Source organism: Salvelinus namaycush, chromosome 41 (assembly GCF_016432855.1).
Source record: "Salvelinus namaycush isolate Seneca chromosome 41, SaNama_1.0, whole genome shotgun sequence".
NCBI lineage: Eukaryota > Metazoa > Chordata > Actinopteri > Salmoniformes > Salmonidae > Salvelinus > Salvelinus namaycush.
Window position 1 is genome coordinate 21507861 of NC_052347.1, and position 18395 is coordinate 21526255.

General features: G+C 44.8%; 2 protein-coding genes across 2 annotated transcripts; both read right to left on the reverse strand.

Annotated features, from left to right (window-relative positions):
* Positions 1 to 3125: 3125 nt before the first annotated feature.
* On the reverse strand, positions 3126 to 11629 carry LOC120034290 (protein FAM117A-like). Its single transcript, XM_038980792.1, has 8 exons — positions 11154 to 11629; positions 7709 to 7854; positions 5521 to 5616; positions 5168 to 5281; positions 4569 to 4676; positions 4212 to 4395; positions 3968 to 4124; positions 3126 to 3889 (listed from the first exon to the last, which is right to left on the reverse strand). The coding sequence occupies exons 1-8, from the start codon at positions 11269 to 11271 to the stop codon at positions 3628 to 3630; spliced, it is 1185 nt and encodes a 394-aa protein (XP_038836720.1). The 5' UTR covers positions 11272 to 11629; the 3' UTR covers positions 3126 to 3627.
* A 2420-nt stretch (positions 11630 to 14049) lies between these two features.
* On the reverse strand, positions 14050 to 18266 carry LOC120034291 (glycoprotein-N-acetylgalactosamine 3-beta-galactosyltransferase 1-like). The gene is made up of 4 exons (XM_038980794.1): positions 18239 to 18266; positions 16839 to 17088; positions 14277 to 14691; positions 14050 to 14172 (listed from the first exon to the last, which is right to left on the reverse strand). The coding sequence occupies exons 1-4, from the start codon at positions 18264 to 18266 to the stop codon at positions 14050 to 14052; spliced, it is 816 nt and encodes a 271-aa protein (XP_038836722.1).
* Between the last annotated feature and the right edge of the window lie 129 nt (positions 18267 to 18395).

The following is an 18395-nucleotide window of genomic DNA, read 5'->3' on the forward strand; positions in this document are numbered from 1 at the left end:
AAAGTCAGATTCGTCTGTCGGACTGACAGATGGTGAAGCGTGATTCATCACTCCAGAGAAGGCGGCGAGCTTTCCACCACTCCAGCCGACGTTTGGCATTGCACATGGTAATCTTAGACTTATGTGCAGCTGCTTGGCCATGAAAAACCATTTCATGAAGCTCCCAATGAACAGTTCTTGTGCTGACGTTGCTTCCAGAGGCAGTTTGGAACTCGGTAGTGAGTGTTGCAACCGAGGACAGATGTTTTTTTACGCGCTTCAGAGGTCCCGTTCTTTGAGCTTGTGTGGCCTACCACTTCGCGGCTGAGCCGTTGTTGCTCTTAGTTGTTTCCTCTTCACAATAACAGCACATACAGTTGACGAGGGCAGCTCTAGCAGGTCAGAAATTTGATGAACTGAATTGTTGTTACGGTGGCATCTTATGACAGTGCAATGTTGAAAGTCACCGAGCTCTTCATTAAGGCCATCCTTCCGCCAATGTTTGTCTATTGAGATTGCATGGCTGTGTGCTCGATTTTATACACCTGTCAGCAACGGGTGTGGCTGAAATAGCCGAATCCCCTCATTTGAAGGGGTGCCCATATACTTTTGTATATATAGTGTGTTTCTGCTTATAATTCCCGACATTTTGGTAGGCTAGTTGTTAGTCAACTTGTCTATAATTAGATACATGTAGCTTCTCTTTTGTCATTATAAACTCAGCAAAAAAAGAAACGTCCCTTTTTCAGGACCCTGTCTTTCAAAGATAATATGTAAAAATCCAATAACTTCATAGATCTTCATTGTAAAGGGTTTAAACACTGTTTCCCATGCTTGTTCAATGAACCATAAACAATGAATGAACATGCACCTGTGGAACGGTCGTTAAGACACTAACAGCTTACAGACGGTAGGCAATTAAGGTCACAGTTATGAAAACTTAGGACACTAAAGAGGCCTTTCTAGGGACGGCAAGGAGGCATGAGGACTGTAGGTGTGGCCAGGGCAATAAATTGCAATGTCCGTACTGTGAGACGCCCAAGACAGCGCTACAGGGAGACAGGACGGACAGCTGATGGTCCTCGCAGTGGCAGACCACGTGTAACAACACCTGCACAGGATCGGTACATCCGAACATCACACCTGCGGGACAGGTACAGGATGGCAACAACAACTGCCCGAGTTACACCAGGAACGCACAATCCCTCCATCAGTGCTCAGACTGTCCGCAATAGGCTGAGAGAGGCTGGACTGAGAGCTTGTAAGCCTGTTGTAAGGCAGGTCCTCACTGGCAATAACGCCGCCTATGGGCACAAACCCACCGTCGCTGGACCAGACAGGACTGGCAAAAAGTGCTCTTCACTGACGAGTCACAGTTTTGTCTCACCAGGGGTGATGGTCAGATTTGCGTTTATCTTCGAAGGAATGAGCGTTACACCGAGGCCTGTACTCTGGAGCGGGATTGATTTGGAGGTGGAGGGTCCGTCTAGGGTCGGTGTGTCACAGCATCATCGGACTGAGCTTGTTGTCATTGTAGGCAATCAACGCTGTGCTTTACAGGGAAGACATCCTCCTCCCTCATGTGGTACTCTTCCTGCAGGCTCATCCTGACATGACCCTCCAGCATGACAATGCCACCAGCCATACTGCTCGTTCTGTGCGTGATTTCCTGCAAGACAGGAATGTCAGTGTTCTGCCACGGCCAGCGAAGAGCCCAGATCTCAATCCCATTGATCATGTCTGGGACCTGTTGGAGGCACTTGCAGGTGCCTTGGTGGAAGAGTGGGGTAACATCTCACAGCAAGAACTGGCAAATCTGGTGCAGTCCATGAGATGCACTGCAGTACTTAATACAGCTGGTGGCCACACCAGATACTGACTGTTACTTTTGATTTTGACCCCCCTTTTGTTCAGGGACACATTTTTCCATTTCTGTTAGTCACATGTCTGTGGAACTTGTTCAGTTTGTGTCTCAGTTGTTGAATCTTATGTTCATACAAATATTTACACATGTTAAGTTTGCTGAAAATAAACTTAGTTGACAGTGAGAGGACGTTTCTTTTTGCTGAGTTTATGTTGCCCTAGAAGACTAAATAAGACTACCCCTTCTCAACAGAATAATGTAATAGATAGAATGAATGCTTCAATCTAGTTGACATTGGTAAAGTTCTCTCTGTCATCTTCCGCAGAGCAAAGACATTTAGGGACTGGGGAGAAAATATAATAACGCAACAACAAAAATAATAAGGGTAAGATTTTCTGTCCAAATGACATCAGCTTGACCGGCTGCATGGGAAAAAAAGCTGTGAAAACGACCCAATGTTTTTCTGATAAGATTTCAGTTCGGCTTTGATGCATTTTTTATGTGGTTGAAATACTATCAGCTTTTATGATGAAGACAGCACCTCTACAGATGTTATCTGAGCATTGCATTCTCTCAGGATGCATTAATAAATCAAATGTATTTATAAAGCACTTCTTACATCAGCTGATATCTCAAAGTGCTGTACAGAAACCCAGCCTAAAACCCCAAACAGCAAGCAATGCCGGTGTAGAAGCATGGAAGAGTGGGGTAATATTTCTCCACCCCTGTTCCAAATTTAGCCCTACATTTAGTGTATAATTTTACTGCAAGAAATGCTTAATTCTGCAGGAGTTATTATTAATAAGGCTATGTGAGAGGTTATAGACCTACAAGTCAGTGCCCAGATTTCACAGTTCCCTTGACATGCCATTGGCCTATTTGAAGTCCCGTCTTGTGACTGTCAAGTTTGTATAGCGCCTCACAATCACACATAACACTGCCATCATCTTTTACCACTTCACCAAATATTTTCCAAACATGACTTTTCTGTCCCTCCCTTCTCTTTGTTTTCAACTCTCCTGTCGTAGCTTTCGTCTTATTGAATTAGAACTTCAACAATGTCCTTTTTGCTTCCGTGGATTGATGTTAACTTTTTCTGCCTGTTCCCAAAAGTATTATTTGGCAATTGGCTGTGTGGGCTATTTGGCATGCCTACAGTTAAGCCCTGAAGATTAGGTTTATGCACTAATACCAGATAGCCTAAAATAATGAAAGATGAACCTCAATGTAGCCTTTATAAATCGCACAATAATTACACATTTATGGATTTTTAAGGTATTGTTTCACTTTATTCAACCAGCCTGCCACCCACCTGCCACACAATATTTAATGTCTCTAAACCCGTCCACCCCGCGGATATAACCGCGGGGACTGCGGGTTATGAGTCAACCCGGGCATCACTAATTAGTACATCTCTGACTCCAAGCTCTAGCTATAACAAATCTAAGGATATCAGAGCAAGGCCAAGTTGGGTAGAATAAAAATATGTCACACACAAATATTTGTACAATTTATTTACCCCCCCTAACCAAGGGGGAAAGTGACAATCAATGTACCCAGAGCAGCAAGTCCCTCTGAGAATCAGGATAGAACACCAATGACAGATTTGATCCTGATCCCACAGAGAACCCACTGTTGAGGTCTCTCTTTTTGTTGATCTTAGTTGAATAGATCTGGAGGCTTGTCATAACAGTCCCTGATAAGGTGGTGGCAGCCATCTTGATTTAATCTCCTATTAGGATAAATCCATCCTCATTAGTCTGAAAACAACCCCATCTCCACAGTCACATGGTGGTTGTGTCCTGGAGGGGTCCACTCATGTAGCCCCCAACCGAATGCCCAACTGTCTGGTAGGGGGCAGAGCTTTGACCTGAGCAGCCTGTGACAGGCGAGACTGACAGGCCGCGGAACAGGAGGTCCATAGAGGGCAGCAGGGGCTTGAGCAGACTGACAGGGCAGAAGGCAGAGCCTCCATGGGGAGTGAAATTCACCTTGTTGGGGTCAGGGCAGGATACCTGGAGGAGAGGCTCTCTCTGACAGGGAGACCTGGGGTTGAGGGACAGAAAGAGACGATTAGCCCAAATAATTTCTAATTACACAAAGTGTGTGTGTTTCAATACTCACATAGCCTCTTCACACACTACGCGTACTCGCTCACAGCCTTCAGGGGGCTCCCTTTGGAAGGAGTAGGTCTTGTTGGGACGAGGGGAGGAGGGGGGCTGCAACAGGGAGGGGTCCAGAACTACTGGAGAGGGACACACGGTCTCACAGTCCACAGGGTCTGCACAGACAGGAAAAACATGATTTAAAAGGTCCATTACGGTATTCAAGTCATTTAAGTCCTTCAACAAACCATCCATTTACTCACCTGGCTCTCCCATGGGGCAGGGAGACTGAGATGGGGAGAGTAGAGCTGGGTTCAGGGCACAGGGAGACTCAGATGGAGAGAGCAAAGCAGAGTCGAATGAGGCAGGGGAGGGCTCACTCTGGGTACCACTGCTGCACCTCTGGGCAGGAACTGGGGCTCTGTGGCCATCTGGGACATCCAGGATCTAACAGGGGAACAGGGAAAGGGTACAGTGAGGTTATGGGACACTGGCCACTGGAGAGAAATAAGGTCTAATTGGCTGTCACTAGGGGGATCCAGTGGATCCATAGAGGGTTGAGATCATGGATCTAAGCCAGCCGGTACCCAAGCAGATAGGCTGTATTTAAACATGCTCACCTTGTGCTGGTCCTCAGGTGTCTCTGACACAAAGACCCCCTCCAGCTCCAGGTTCAGACCTTCCACACTGCGCCGCAGCCGAGGGGCCAACCTGCTCAGGGGCACCGTCTGGGGGGGGGCACCAAAGACACATGAAAATGGAGCACAGGAGTGTGTATGGTCTGATTATATCTGTTCCACACAAAGGGGCTTGAGTGTGAGGGTATGTACCAAAGGCCATGTAGCTACGCGTATGAGTACGAGTGTATTCCTGTCAATATGCATTCCTGTCATAGCGGGCGATGGTGCAACCAGGCAGCTTGATGACACCAGCTCCTAAGAAAAGCAGTGCTGTTTTTCTAGCCCTGTTGCTAACGTCTCTCTACTCTGCCTGAGAAACTCAGGAGGCCAACCATCAGTGTTCTGTGTCAGTGAATACTCCGAACACCTCCTGGGTCCCACTGTCTGCATACATGATCTTACGTTACAGTCATCCAGGGGACATTCAAATTCAAAAAGAACATTTTGAATTCAAGTAAACAAGTTGCAGTATCAATAAGGACGGGTTCAGAGTGCAGATCAAATCCACAGTATTATGGGGAGGGCTGTATAGGACGTACCTGTGTAGCGCCTGGTACATGGCCTCCAGGTAGGGGGTGGTGGGGACGCTCATATCCCCCAGAGGGAGGGGCGTGTCGGGAGCGCTTCTGCAGCTGGTGCTTGAGCTTAACCACCTGAGGCCAAGTCATAGAGGGGAAGGACTTAAGAGACACTTGTCTTTCAGAGGAAAGAATGAGGGGAGGAATAATTCAACAGGGAGAGAGGGGTGTGACTGGCCTAGTCACTGCTGACAACAGGAGAGTAAAAATAGTCCCATCTCTGAGTTTTACTGGTGTATTGTGAGAATGATGTTTGATTGACAAGCTCCTGGTTAAAGGTTTAGTAAACATTTACATTCAAAGGGAGTACTCACATCCCTCAAGTGTTCCGCGCTGCCCCATGATGCTGAGCGTTTGTGTCCGCCAACACTTCTTCTTCCCCGAGTCTCCTCTGCCCAGGAGCTGGGAGTCTATGGAAGGAGCAGGGTTGCTATAGTAACCAGCCACACGTTGCTTATACAACTCTGCACACCACACACACTTTCTGAAAAACTAAACTGACTTGAAAATAGTTTTTTGCTGTGGAAACTTTGCTGATTGGATTGGAGTCAGACAGCATTATGTTCTTGACGATCATTTAACTACACAACTGGTAACTTTATCTACGAGTTCTAAGATTTACCTTTCAGTAGAACATTACAGAGCAATGAATCCGTTTTGCTCTCCTTTCGCTGTACAATTTACACCTTTGGAAGTGAAACATCACCCGAGCTACATGATTTGACTAGAGTACAGAAGTGGTGCCCTACAGCTGTCAGGCACACCTGCCAGTTACACAGCTGTGCAGAGGCATACAGGCAGGCGAGGAGTAAACCACTGTTGCTGACAACACCCCCTACAAATGAGTAAAACAAATACCACAGCGATGCAAATACAGAAGCGACACACGTCAGCTACATCAAAAAAGACTACAACAGCACAGACACAGTTTAACATCAGTACACAAAACATGTACACTGACAGCTGTATTCACACAGAATCGGAGTTTGGGTAATCAACAAGGTGACATCCTGTGCTGTCCCTCCTTCATTCCTCACAACTGAGCTCCATGTCTTCACATGCAAGAGGAGGAGGAAGAAGAGAGAGGACAGTGGAGAGTTCCTACCGACATAGGCCCCACTCCTCTAATGCCCACAAGCCCTGGGGTGAGTGTTGCTGGCAGACGGGAGGATGTGGGTGTGTGGCGGTCTATCTGCTGAGCTGCCCTCCCTCGTCTCCACACTCCTGCTTCACACACAGCCTGGTGTGATCCTCTTGCTGATGCCCAATTTCACCTCAACATCAATTTATTTTTTCTGTTTTGCCTCCCCCTAACTTAGCTATTTTCTCTGGGCCTCCGCTCCTCCAAATCAGGTTCCTCTCCGGATCACGTTTCCCCAAAATGCAGTCTTCTCTCTGGGTCTAGTCTCCTACAGCTCTCAGTCCTCTCACAGAGTTCCACACTGATGTCATGACGCACAATAGTGTAACAGAGTCGGTCCCGGGCTATAAATGACAAAAAACCTTGACGCCATCTTCCGCCCTATCTGGTGGAGCCGTGGTCAGACATCATGGCTAAATGTGTCATGGAGGGACAGTCAGTTACCTACCCTGTCGGTGTAGTGTTACTGCTCCCTACTCCCCCCTCCTCCTCCCTTCCTCCACCAAACATGACCGGAGAGATCACGGGACACAGGGCTATAAAAAGATCCGGTCAAAAGGTGATGGAATGTTCTGGGTGTCTAACGCTTTGAATGCCAGTTCAGCCTCGTGTTTGATTTGATGTATATTTACTTTTAAATATTACAAAAGGGGTTTTGTACCCGTTACTACAAATTGTTTAGATTGTGGCAGAGGGGAACTCCCCCAAATCCACAAGAAGCTGGTTGTATGGGAAAATGTGACAGTTTCATTACTGAAGAAAGGAGATAATGGCAGACAATAGGAGACAGTTATATCATCTTAAATAAAGCAATGAGGGGAGGGGGGGGGGGGCTGTATAATGAGGTCGGGAGGGGTCTGTTCTGTACAATAGAGGGCAGGGGGTTTGTTCAGTATAAACTGTGTCAAGATTGAGGGCACAGTGGTGGAGTGTGGTTAGGTTAGCCCAGGCTTTGTGCACTAGATGGGGGGGTGGATACAGTAGAGGGGGGGGGGGGGGGCACAGGGGTAGGTTGAGGTTGAAGAGAACAAAACAACTATTTCCAGTTGGCTGCCTTCCACTGCTCCTCAGCTTCAGAATGGAACTGCTAGACACCTGCAGCGCCAGCCTCAGATAGCTCACTTGGTCTTTATATTACAGAATAGGGCAACAGTGTTTATAACACACATTTTCATAGATTAGAAGTCTGGCCATTGTAAGCAACAACGGTGACACATTGAATGGGGAGCTACAAATGGCTTTTAAGCAATATCAATACAGGCTTGACAAGAGTATATTCCTCTCGGTTTCAGATCTATAGGAGTTAATGGATGTTAATGTTAAATTCACATTTGGGCTGTGACTGATTCCGGTGAGTTTACCTGTGTGGCCTTGTCATTGACACAGGTGACTCCTCGGCCCTCTGCCTCCTTGGGCCACCGGCCCTGCAGATATGGTCCAACAATTGTATCCAGGGACAGGGTGCGACGAATGGTCGGCTTTGGGGGGCAAGACTTGCTCCTGTCGCCTTAAGGAAACAGCCAAAAGAAATCACATTTACTGATATGAAACGTGTCTGCTTTATACTGTGAGTGTGTGATGAGGTCAATATTTGTAACAGAAGACAGATGCTAATCTTGTATGGAGGGCTGTTTTGTGTGACGGTGCCCCAGTTTGACAGCATATTGGTCTGACAAACTCCATGCTCAGCCTACCGGTGCCTACCGTAGTTGGAACAAAAAGTCACATCATAAAAGGAGGCTCACCAGCAGGAGTTCATAAAAAGGCCTCCCCCAGCCCCCCCCCCCCTCGCAGAGGTTTGGTTAGCTCGTAGTACAAGTAGGTGTGTATTGGCAGCTCTTTGTAAGTAATCTCTGGCAGGTGTGAGCCAAGCCACTGATCCTACAGCAAAGCCATCCAAAGACATGTTGCACAAGACTGGCAACAATTCTACTCCTGAAACCTATTCCCCAACTCATACCACTTCCCTCCACCCCACTTCCCAGGGCAGACAGGATGTAGAAATATACACCACAGAACAAGCACTCGAGTTACTGGTGCATCATTACAGTGTACTGTTGAAACACACTGTGGAATTACAGGCCACAGGGCCTAAAACAAAGGTCCCTTTAAACCTCTATTGACATTGGCACATGAGAGGGCAAAGACGTAAGTAGTGTAATAAAATATTACACTCTTAAAACACCTTTAGAGAGTTCAGGATCAATTAGAGCTGGGGCAATAAAAAGAACAATAACACTGGCCACTTATCAAGGATATTTTACTGATTAAAATAATCACGATATGTAGCGTATACTAAAGCTATGTGATGTTTGATAGTTGTCACCAAAACTGATGCGTTAAATAGAAAATGTGCTTACTCTGGCTCTAGCCAACAGCTCAAAGATACAGTGCGGGTAGGGTGTTCTACATGATGAGATTAAAATGGATAAGAGCGAGAATATTTTATTTGTCAAACGGCAGTCAAGCATCAATCATGTCACCAGAACAATACCCTCTATTGCAATGGAGCATCAAGATCACCATGCACTTTCATCACCCTGTGAAGTTCAGAACTTATTTCATCTGTAGCCTAATAAACTGTATGGTTTCCCCCAGTAATAATGGGAGTACCACACACACCATATCATCTCGACTCTAAGTTCACTTCGATATGATGGTTATTCAGTGGAGGCTGGTGGGAGGAGCTATAGGAGGATGGGCTCATTGCAATGGCTGTAACATAATTAATGGAACGGAGTCATACATGTGGTTTCCGTATATTTGATGTGTTTGTTCCATTTAAACCATTCCAGTCTTTACAATGAGCCCGTCCTCCTATAACACCTCCCACCAGCCTCCACTGCGGTTATTATATCAATATTTGCTAATAAAGGCATTTCCACCAGTATTTCTCACATAATACATTTTACTGACACAAAAAGATCCCACCATTTCGAATGAACAAATAACCTGTCGGCATTTATAAAATTGTACCAAAACTACCTGTAGTGACTTATTATTTATATGGTACCACTTTAGTCGCATTAATACTGTGGATGGAAACGTGGTTAATCAAATCGTATTAGTCACGAGCCGAATACAACAGGTGTAGACCTCACAGTGAAATGCTTACTTACAAGTCCTTAACCAACAATGCAGTTTAACAAAATATGAATAATAAATAAAAGTAACAACTAATTAAAGAGCAGCAGTAAAATAACAATAGCGAGACTATATACAGGGGGGATACCGGTACAGAGTCAATGTGCGGGGGCGCCGGTTAGTCGAGGAAATATGTACATGTAGGTAGACTACGCATAGATGATAACAACAGAGAGTAGCAGCGGTGTAAGGGGGGGATGCAAATAGCCTGGGTAGCCATTTGATTAGATGTTCAGCAGTCTCATCGCTTAAGGGTAGAAGCTGTTTAGAAACCTCATGGACCTAGACTTGCCGCTCCGGTACCGCTTGCCGTGCGGTAGCAGAGAGAACAGTCTATGACTAGGCTGGCTGGAGTCTTCTTCTGACACCGCCTGGTATAGAGGTCCTGGATGGCAGGAAGCTTGGCCCCGGTGATGTACTGGGCCGTTCGCACCACCCTCTGTAGTGCCTTGCGGTCGGAGGCCGAGCAGTTGCAATACCAGGCAGTGATGCAACCAGTCAGGATGCTCTCGATGGTGCAGCTGTAGAACCTTTTGAGGATCTGAGGACCCATGTCTCCTGAGGTGGAATAGGTTTTGTTGTGCCCTCTTCACAACGGTCTTGGCATGCTTGGACCATGTTAGTTTGTTGGTGATGTGGACACCAAGGAATGTGAAGCTCTCAACATGCTCCACTGCAGCCCCGTCGATGAGAATGGGGGTGTGCTCAATCCTCTTTTTCCTGTAGTCCACATTAATATCCTTTGTCTTGATCACGTTGAGAGGTTGTTGTCCTGGCACCACACGGCCAGGTCTCTGACCTCTTCCCTATAGGCTGTCTCGTTGTTGTCAGTGATCAGGCCTACCATTGTTGTGTCATCGGCAAATTTAATGGTGGTGTTGGAGTCGTGCCTGGTCATGCAGTCATGAGTGAACAGGGAGTACAGGAGTGGACTGAGCACGCACCCCTGAGGGGCCCCTGTGCTGAGGATCAGCGTGGCGGATGTGTTGTTACCTACCCTTACCACCTAGCGGTGGCCCGTCAGGAAGTCCAGGATCCAGTTGCAGAGGGAGGTGTTTAGTCCCAGGGTCCTTAGCTTATTGATGAGCTTTGAGGACACTATGGTATTGAACGCTGAGCTGTAGTCAATGAATAGCATTCTCACATAGGTGTTCCTTTTACTGAGAACTCTTTATGATGCCATTCCAATCATTTGTGATATAATAAAAAAACATGGATGTAGCTGACTGAGAACTATGTATATGATGATGTTCCAGTTATGTGGTGTAATAATGAATTGGGAAAAAACATGACATTATTCTCAAATCAAGTAGCACATTTCTGCTTTTATAACACTTCATTTTATAGGGTCCTACAGAGACCCACATCAAAACAATGTTTGAGCAGGGTGGGGGATGGCTGATGCATGGTGGAAATTAGGCTATATTCACTGATAGTCGGTGGTCTGTTTAGAAAAATTGAGGCCAGAGGCTACTGCACGTAAAATAGACCCATGTAGCTAAGCAGTAAGATACTATAACAGTTAATCATAATAGATAGCCCACATACCCGTTAGACTAGTGATAGACAGCAATAACAATGCAAACTCTAGTGACATTCCCACCATAGTGTAATATTTGGCAAGTGACATTATTTGGCACCAAAATGAGAAGTGTTATTTACCAGTCTTGGAATCTTTGCAGCGCGGTTGTGCTTTGTTGTGAAGCTGGAATGGGACAGTGGCTCGAAGTGGTTGTAGACAAGGGGTGCCCCCCCGAGCCGCTTCACTTCTGCACGACATCCCCCCCAAGTGCAAAATGAAGCAGCCGAAAACACTTCGACTTCAGCAGGCAACCGTATCAAAGCTCACACTCAGTAGTTTTAGCTACCTCTTCTTCAGTTTAAATTAGCCAGTATTTCAATATTTATTTATGATAAGTATCCAACATGGTTAGCTTCTTGCTAGCAGCCAGCCTTCTTTTGTGATGACCATGATTTCCTCCAACTTTACTCTCGAACTAAAATAAATACATCTCTAAAATATTAGCCCTGCATTTAGTTCACAATAAAACTATTAAATGCCCAACCTGATCATCCACCGTTGGCTATTATAACTTTACTTTATGTAAAGTATCAGGCTACACAGTTGACAAAATATTGCCAAATCTTGTGTCTGAAACTGACAACAGCTCAACTAGCTAAATTCTCGTGTTCAATTTACTTACAAGTGGGCGAGGCGAATGACACATTCTTGATCTGGTTGGGTACTGAAAAATACGACTTAACTTCTATTGGTCATATACTCTATCTATCTATCAAGGGTCTGCCCTCGAAAGTCATAATGTTCCCTCCCAGTTTATTAAATCTCAAACCAGCAGCGTACACCAGGGCCTCCCACTCCTATGCCCCCACAATACATTCACACACATTCCTCTTTAATGTTCGAACATTATGGGTTAAACTCCTTATCAACACAGATTAAAAAAAATATAAAAGCAACATGTAACAATTTCAAAGATTTTAGTTTGTTAGTTCATATAAGGAAATCAGTCAATTGAAATAATGGAATTAGGCCCTAATCTATTGATTTCGCATGACTGGGAATACAGATATGCATTTGTTGTTCACAGATACCTTAAAAAAAGGGCGGGGTGTGGATCAGAAAACCAGTCAATATCTGGTGTGACCATTTCCCTCACACAGAGCGACACATCTCCTTCGCATATAATTTTTCAGGCCTGTTACCCTACTCCTCTTCAATGGCTGTGCAAAGTTTCTGGATATTGGCGGGAACTGGAACACACTGCCGTATACGTTGATCCAGAGCATACCAAACATGCTCAATGGGTGACATGTCTGGTGAGTATGCAGGCCATGGGAGAACTGAGACAGTTTCAGCTTCCAGGAATTGTGTGCAGATCCTTGCGACATAGGGCCATGCATTATCATGATGAAATATGAGGTGGTGGTGCCAGCAGATGAACGGCACGACAATGGGCCTCAGGATCTCGTCCCGGTATCTCTGTGCATTCAAATTGCCATCTATAAAATGCAAATGTGTTCGTTGTCCTTAGCTTATGCCTTCCCATACCATAACCCCACCGCCACCATGGGGTATTCTGTTCACAACATAGACATCAGCAAACCGTTCGCCCACACAACATCATACACGCCGTCTGCACGGTACAGCTGAAACCGGGATTCATCCACGAAGAGCACACTTCTCCAGTGTGCCAGTGGCCATCGAAGGTGAGCATTTATCCACTGAAGTCGGTTATGAAACCGAACTGCAGTCAGGTCAAGACCTTGGTGTGGATGACGAGCACGCAGATGAACTTCCTGAGATGGTTTCTGACAGTTTGAGCCGAAATTCTTCGGTTGGGCAAATCCAGTTTCATCAACTGTCCGGTTGGTTGGTCTAAGACGAGCCCGCAGGTGAAGAAGTCGAATGTGGAGGTCCTGGGTTGGTGTGGTTACACGTGGTCTGCGGTTGTGAAGCCGGTTGGACATACTGCCAAATTCTCTAAGATGACGTCGAGGTGGATAATAGTAAAGAAATTAACATTAAATTCTCTGGCACAGCTCTGGTGGACATTCCTGCAGTATGCATGGCAACTGCACGCTCCCTCAAAACTTGAGACATCTGTGGCATTGTGTTGTGTGACAAAACTGCACATTTTAGAATGGCATTTTATTGTCCCCAGCACAAGGTGCACCTGTATAATGATCATGTTGTTTAATCAGCTTCTTGATAATCATCCACCTGACAGGTGTGGCATATCTTGAAAAATGAGAAATTCTCACTAACAGGGACGTAAACACATTTGTGCACAACATTTGAGAGAGAAGCTTTTTTTGTGCATATGGAAAATGGCTGGGATCTTTTATTTCAGCTAATGCAACATGGGACCAACACTTTACATGTTGCGTTTATATTTTTGTTTAGTATATAATTTATCAAGACATTGTCAATATTGGATCAACCTGAGTGTTAAAAAGGCCTATATACAAGCCAGAATGTTGAGTTCTGTTCAGATCTTGCAGCTTGCCCATCGATCTACCAAATTATGTTAGCTGATGCTGCTGAAGTAAGACATTGAAAATCAGAGCTCTTATCATATATTCTGAAAAAATAGGATGCAAAAGACCTGCGTTGGAGAAGAAAACGTAAATCAAATGGCCAGTAACGCTTCAGTGATCTGCGGGCTCCAAAGGGCCTCTTATACAATTCAAACTACCCGGGTTGAGGTTAAATTATTATTTATTTATTTTTAAAATCGCACCCACCAATTTAGTAGTATTAGTATTTAATAGGATCTCTATGACTTTAATGACAGACTCAATGTATGAATACATACTGTAACTAGGCAAATATCCAGACTAGATCATGATGAATTGGTTTGAACTAGCATGGACCTTATCAAAGACTTTAATAACAACATTGGTTTTAAGGTTTGCAAGACAACTCTTTACAAGAGAATGACATCAATTACGGTGTGAGCATGTATAATATTATTTATTATCAGGGATGTCACTGTCAAATCCATAGAAAGGGGTCTCTGCTTATTCCTCTCTGGTCTCACCCAGCTGGGCTGTGGCCACCCACTGGACTGAGATGGTACAGGAAGTAATCTAGCATGTACATTCTGACTGGCTCAACGTAATGGAAGGATACAGATGAATTGGAGCAACAGTCTGGACCCTGACAGAGAGGGAGAAAGGAAAAAAACAGATGAGCAGGAAGCTCAATGGCACTGAAGGGAGGTCATTTGATATGTGTTCTACTGAGAGTGTAGACCTACTTACCACTTTGGAAGGGTAATAGTTGTACTGGTGGAACCATTTGGGCAGTACGTCTTTGGTACAGAGAAGTTTACCCAGCCACAGGGGGTGGAAGGTTTCCCTGTGTTGGTGGTCTCTAGAGTCCCCTGCCGGGACTCCCAGCTTCTGGAGGCAGAAGCCCAGCAGTAGGTCCTCTGCAGAGGTGGACTTGGTGCAGGTTCCATGGTGCAGGGCCCTGACGTAGCGTCTCACAGATTCGCGGCTCAGTACATAGCCAGCACCACCACTCATGTAGCCTTGATGGACAAAGCGGTGAAAACGCCTGCCCAGATACACAGGCTTGTCTGGGCTGAACCGAGACAGGAGCAGACGCAAGTTTTCCACAATTACATAGGTGTCATCATCAGCTTTGAGGAACCAGTCAGCCTTGTCTAGGTAACTGGAAATGGAGGGAAAGAGGAGGGGTCAAAGACAGAAGGTAGGTCTCCTTCACCAGCACATACAAATAGTGCTTTCAGAACACATTCACACCCCTTGACCTTCCCAACATTTTGTTGTGTTACAGCCTGAATTTAGAATGGATTCATTTGAGATTGTGTGTTACTGGCCAACACACAACACCCCATAATGTCGAAGTGGAATTATTTTTTTTAGAAATCTATGACAAGACTTCATAATGGCTGTCTAGCAATGATCAACAATCAACAAAACTTAAAGATCATTAAAAAATAATAATGTACAAATATTGTACAATCCAGGTGTACAAAGTTCTTAGAGACTCACAGCTGTAGTCACTGCCAAATATGATTCTAACATGTATTGACTCCAACATGTATTGACTCCGGTGTGTGAATACTCATGTAAACGAGGTAATGTTTTTAGAAATGTTTGCAAATTTATGGGACATTGTGTGTAGATGGGTGACCAAAAAAAGAGCATCTTTACATAGGTCACCTGACTGACAGTCTGTCATCAGCCCGTCCATCCACATTGCCCTACATACATTCAGTGAACTTGGAAAGTATTCAGACCCCTTCACTTTTTCTTACATCACAGCCTTATTCTAAAATTGATTAAATTGATTAAGAATATAAACTATCTACACACAATACTCCATCACAAAACAAAAATAGTTTTTTATACATTTTTGCAAATGTATAAAATATAAACTGTAATATTACATTTGCATAATTATTCAGACCCTTTGTTGAAGCACCTTTGGCAGCAATTACAGCCTCGAGTCTTCTTGGGTATGATGCTACAAGCTTGGCACACCTGTATTTGGGGAGTATCTCACATTCTTCTCTGCAGATCCTCTCAAGCTGTCAGGTTGGATGAGGAGCGTCGCTGCACAGCTATATTCATGTTCGATCAGGTTAAAGCCCAGGATCTGGCTAGGCCACTTAAGAGCATTGAGACTTGTCCCGAAGCCACTCCTGCATTGCCTTTGCTGTGTGCTCAGGGTCTTTGTCCTGTTGGAAGGTGAACCTTCGCCCCAGTCTGAGGTCCTGAGCACTCTGGAGCAGGTTTTCATCAAGGATCTCTCCGTACTTTGCTCCGTTCATCTTTCCTTTCCCTCGATACTGACTAGTCTCCCTGTCCCTGCCGCTGAAAAAAATCCCCACAGCATGATGCTTCCATCAGTCGTGACGCTTGGCATTCAGGCCAAAGAGTTCAATATTGGTTTCATCAGACCAGGGAATCTTGTTTCTCATGGTCTGAGAGTCCTTTAGGTGTCTTTTGGCAAACTTCAAGCGGGCTGTCATGTGTCTTTTACTGAGGAGTGGCTTCCGTCTGGCCATTCTACCATAAATAACTGATTGGTGGAGTGCTGCAGAGATGGTTGTCCTTCAGGAAGATTCTCCCATCTCCACAGAGGAACTCTGTCAAAGTGACCATCAGGTTCTTGGTCACCCCCGATTGCTCGGTTTGGCCAGGCGGCTAGCTCTAGTGAGAGTCTTGGTGGTTACAAACTTCTTCCATTTAAGAAAGATGGAGGCCACTGTGTTCTTGGGGAACTTCAATGCTGCAGAAATGTTGTGACCCTTTCCCAGATCTGTGCCTCGACACAATCCTATCTCAGAGCTCTACGGACAATTCCTACGAGCTCATAGCTTGGTTTTGCTCTGACATGCACTGTCAACTGTGGGACCTTATATAGACAGGTGTGTGCCTTTCCAAATCATGTCCAATCAATTGCATTTACCACAGGTGGACTCCAATCAAGTTGAAGAAACATCTCAAGGATAATCAATGGAAACAGGATGCACCTGAGCTCAATTTTGAGTCTCATAGCAAAGGGTCTGAATACTTATGTAAATAAGGTGTTTCGGTTTAAGGTATTTGCAAACATTTCTAAAAACCTGTTTTCACTTTGTCATTATAGGATATTGTGTGTATATTTAATTTGATCAATTTTAGAATACAGCTGTAACAGAACAAAATGTGGAAAAATTGAAGGGGTCTGAATACTTTCCAAATGCACTGTAGATCTCCCATACCACATGGATACTAGACCACCAGAATCATGTCCTCCATCAATGTGAGAGAGATTAGGAGAACATACTGGTGTTGTGGGAGCATTACCCGTCATGCAGTAAGTTGAAAGCGGCCATGGTCTTATTGTACAGGTTGGCCCGTCCCTCCTCTGTTGCCAGTGCCAGCACGGTCCCAGGGAACAGGAGGTCCGGCTTAGAGCTCATGAAGAGCAGTGTGTCACAGCGAGGCCCCCAGGTGTTCACTATGTGTTTAGCTCTGGTCCACAGAGTCTGGGGTGAGGTCAACACCCAGCAGAGCAGTCGACCCGAAGAGGGGGTGGGGGGCAATGGCGAGAGGACTGAGGCATTAGTGGTGTACAGAGACAGAGACAGAGAGAGAGAGAGAGAGAGAGAGAGAGAGAGAGAGAGAATCATGTGGCTGAGTGTATTGGAGATATTCAGAGAGGTGTAAAAAAAATACTGTAGCTCCAATTTACCTGAAGGGAGCTCACCCAAGAGGCTGCTGGTCCCTGGGGGCAAGGGCACTGTTTGAAGTGGACTTGGACATAATCATCTGCACAAGACAAAATCATATTGTTAAAGTAATGTCTAGGTTTACAAAAAAGAGCATTAGCAGACGAAGTCAATCAAAAACCAATCTGGTTTATAAGAAGTTGCAACAAGGAGACACATCCTGCACAGAAAATGTCTAACTGACATCTTGGAGACTGGCCCTTTATATACTAATCAGACAGCACCAAATGTTCTAGTCACAAACATGGGCCTTCAATTGTGTAGGCAATACCACACACACAGAAAAAAAAACGAAACGTCCCTCGTCTGTCACGAATGTTGAATACAATTATTGGAACGTACTCTGATGATTGTCCTGGGTGTTGGTCGTTCAGCTAGTCAGAATATGACAAAATATCCACAGGAAGTATTAAACAGACTTCAAAACATGGCTCTGTGTGTAGCAGTCAAGATGTGTTTGCCCATGACTGAACACACGAGATGGAAGTACATGCACACATAATACAAGGTGTTTACATGGTTTTGTGCATGTGCCAAGTGCTAGACATTTCTACTTCAGTACCGGTGCGCTAAAAAGTTGGGTAAACAATACTTTCAGGTGGATATTTTGTCTCGAATTTCAAACAGCTGAAAGACCAACTGCATAGACAACCAAGAGAGTAAGTTCAAATGTAATTTTATTCAACATTCTGGCTTGTAAGGAACATTACCACGATTCTGCAGTGCTCTGCTTCAGACTGTATACCAATAATTGGTATCAAAGTCTGATTTATTAAGCTATGGAAACACCAGCCCAAAAAGCTTGTAGTTAGTCAAAACAGAAGGCAGTGACTTGGTCAGCTGCTACAGAATCACAGTGTCATAAATACAATACTACAGTGAATAGTAAGTGTGTCCTTGTACATCGTCTGGCATCACCCACTATCAACAGATATGTTATGTATTATTATAAGTCTATTGACCATCAACCCACACCTTGAGTGTCACAAACACTGGAAGTCATGTGTATTACAGAAAGGGAAAATATAAATATTCTAAACATAGTGTTAATCACTCTAAACTAAATATGAACTTGAGTGATCTAAATGTCCCATTACCAACATGCATAGACCTACAAATCAATCCTAAATCT

What these genes read in the sequence shown, in the direction of transcription:
- LOC120034290 (XM_038980792.1), bottom strand. Translation starts at nt 11,271, where the DNA reads ATGTCGTGCAGAAGTGAAGCGGCTCGGGGGGGCACCCCTTGTCTACAA. An exon ending in GCGCGGAACACTTGAGGGAT is followed by an intron (nt 5,282 to 5,520) that starts GTGAGTACTCCC and finishes ACTTGGCCTCAG; the next exon opens with GTGGTTAAGCTCAAGCACCA. An exon ending in CACCTGAGGACCAGCACAAG is followed by an intron (nt 4,396 to 4,568) that starts GTGAGCATGTTT and finishes TTCCCCTGTTAG; the next exon opens with ATCCTGGATGTCCCAGATGG.
- LOC120034291 (XM_038980794.1), bottom strand. Translation starts at nt 18,266, where the DNA reads ATGACTTCCAGTGTTTGTGACACTCAAG. An exon ending in CAGTGTTTGTGACACTCAAG is followed by an intron (nt 17,089 to 18,238) that starts GTGTGGGTTGAT and finishes CTAATGCCTCAG; the next exon opens with TCCTCTCGCCATTGCCCCCC. An exon ending in ACTATTACCCTTCCAAAGTG is followed by an intron (nt 14,173 to 14,276) that starts GTAAGTAGGTCT and finishes CCTCTCTGTCAG; the next exon opens with GGTCCAGACTGTTGCTCCAA.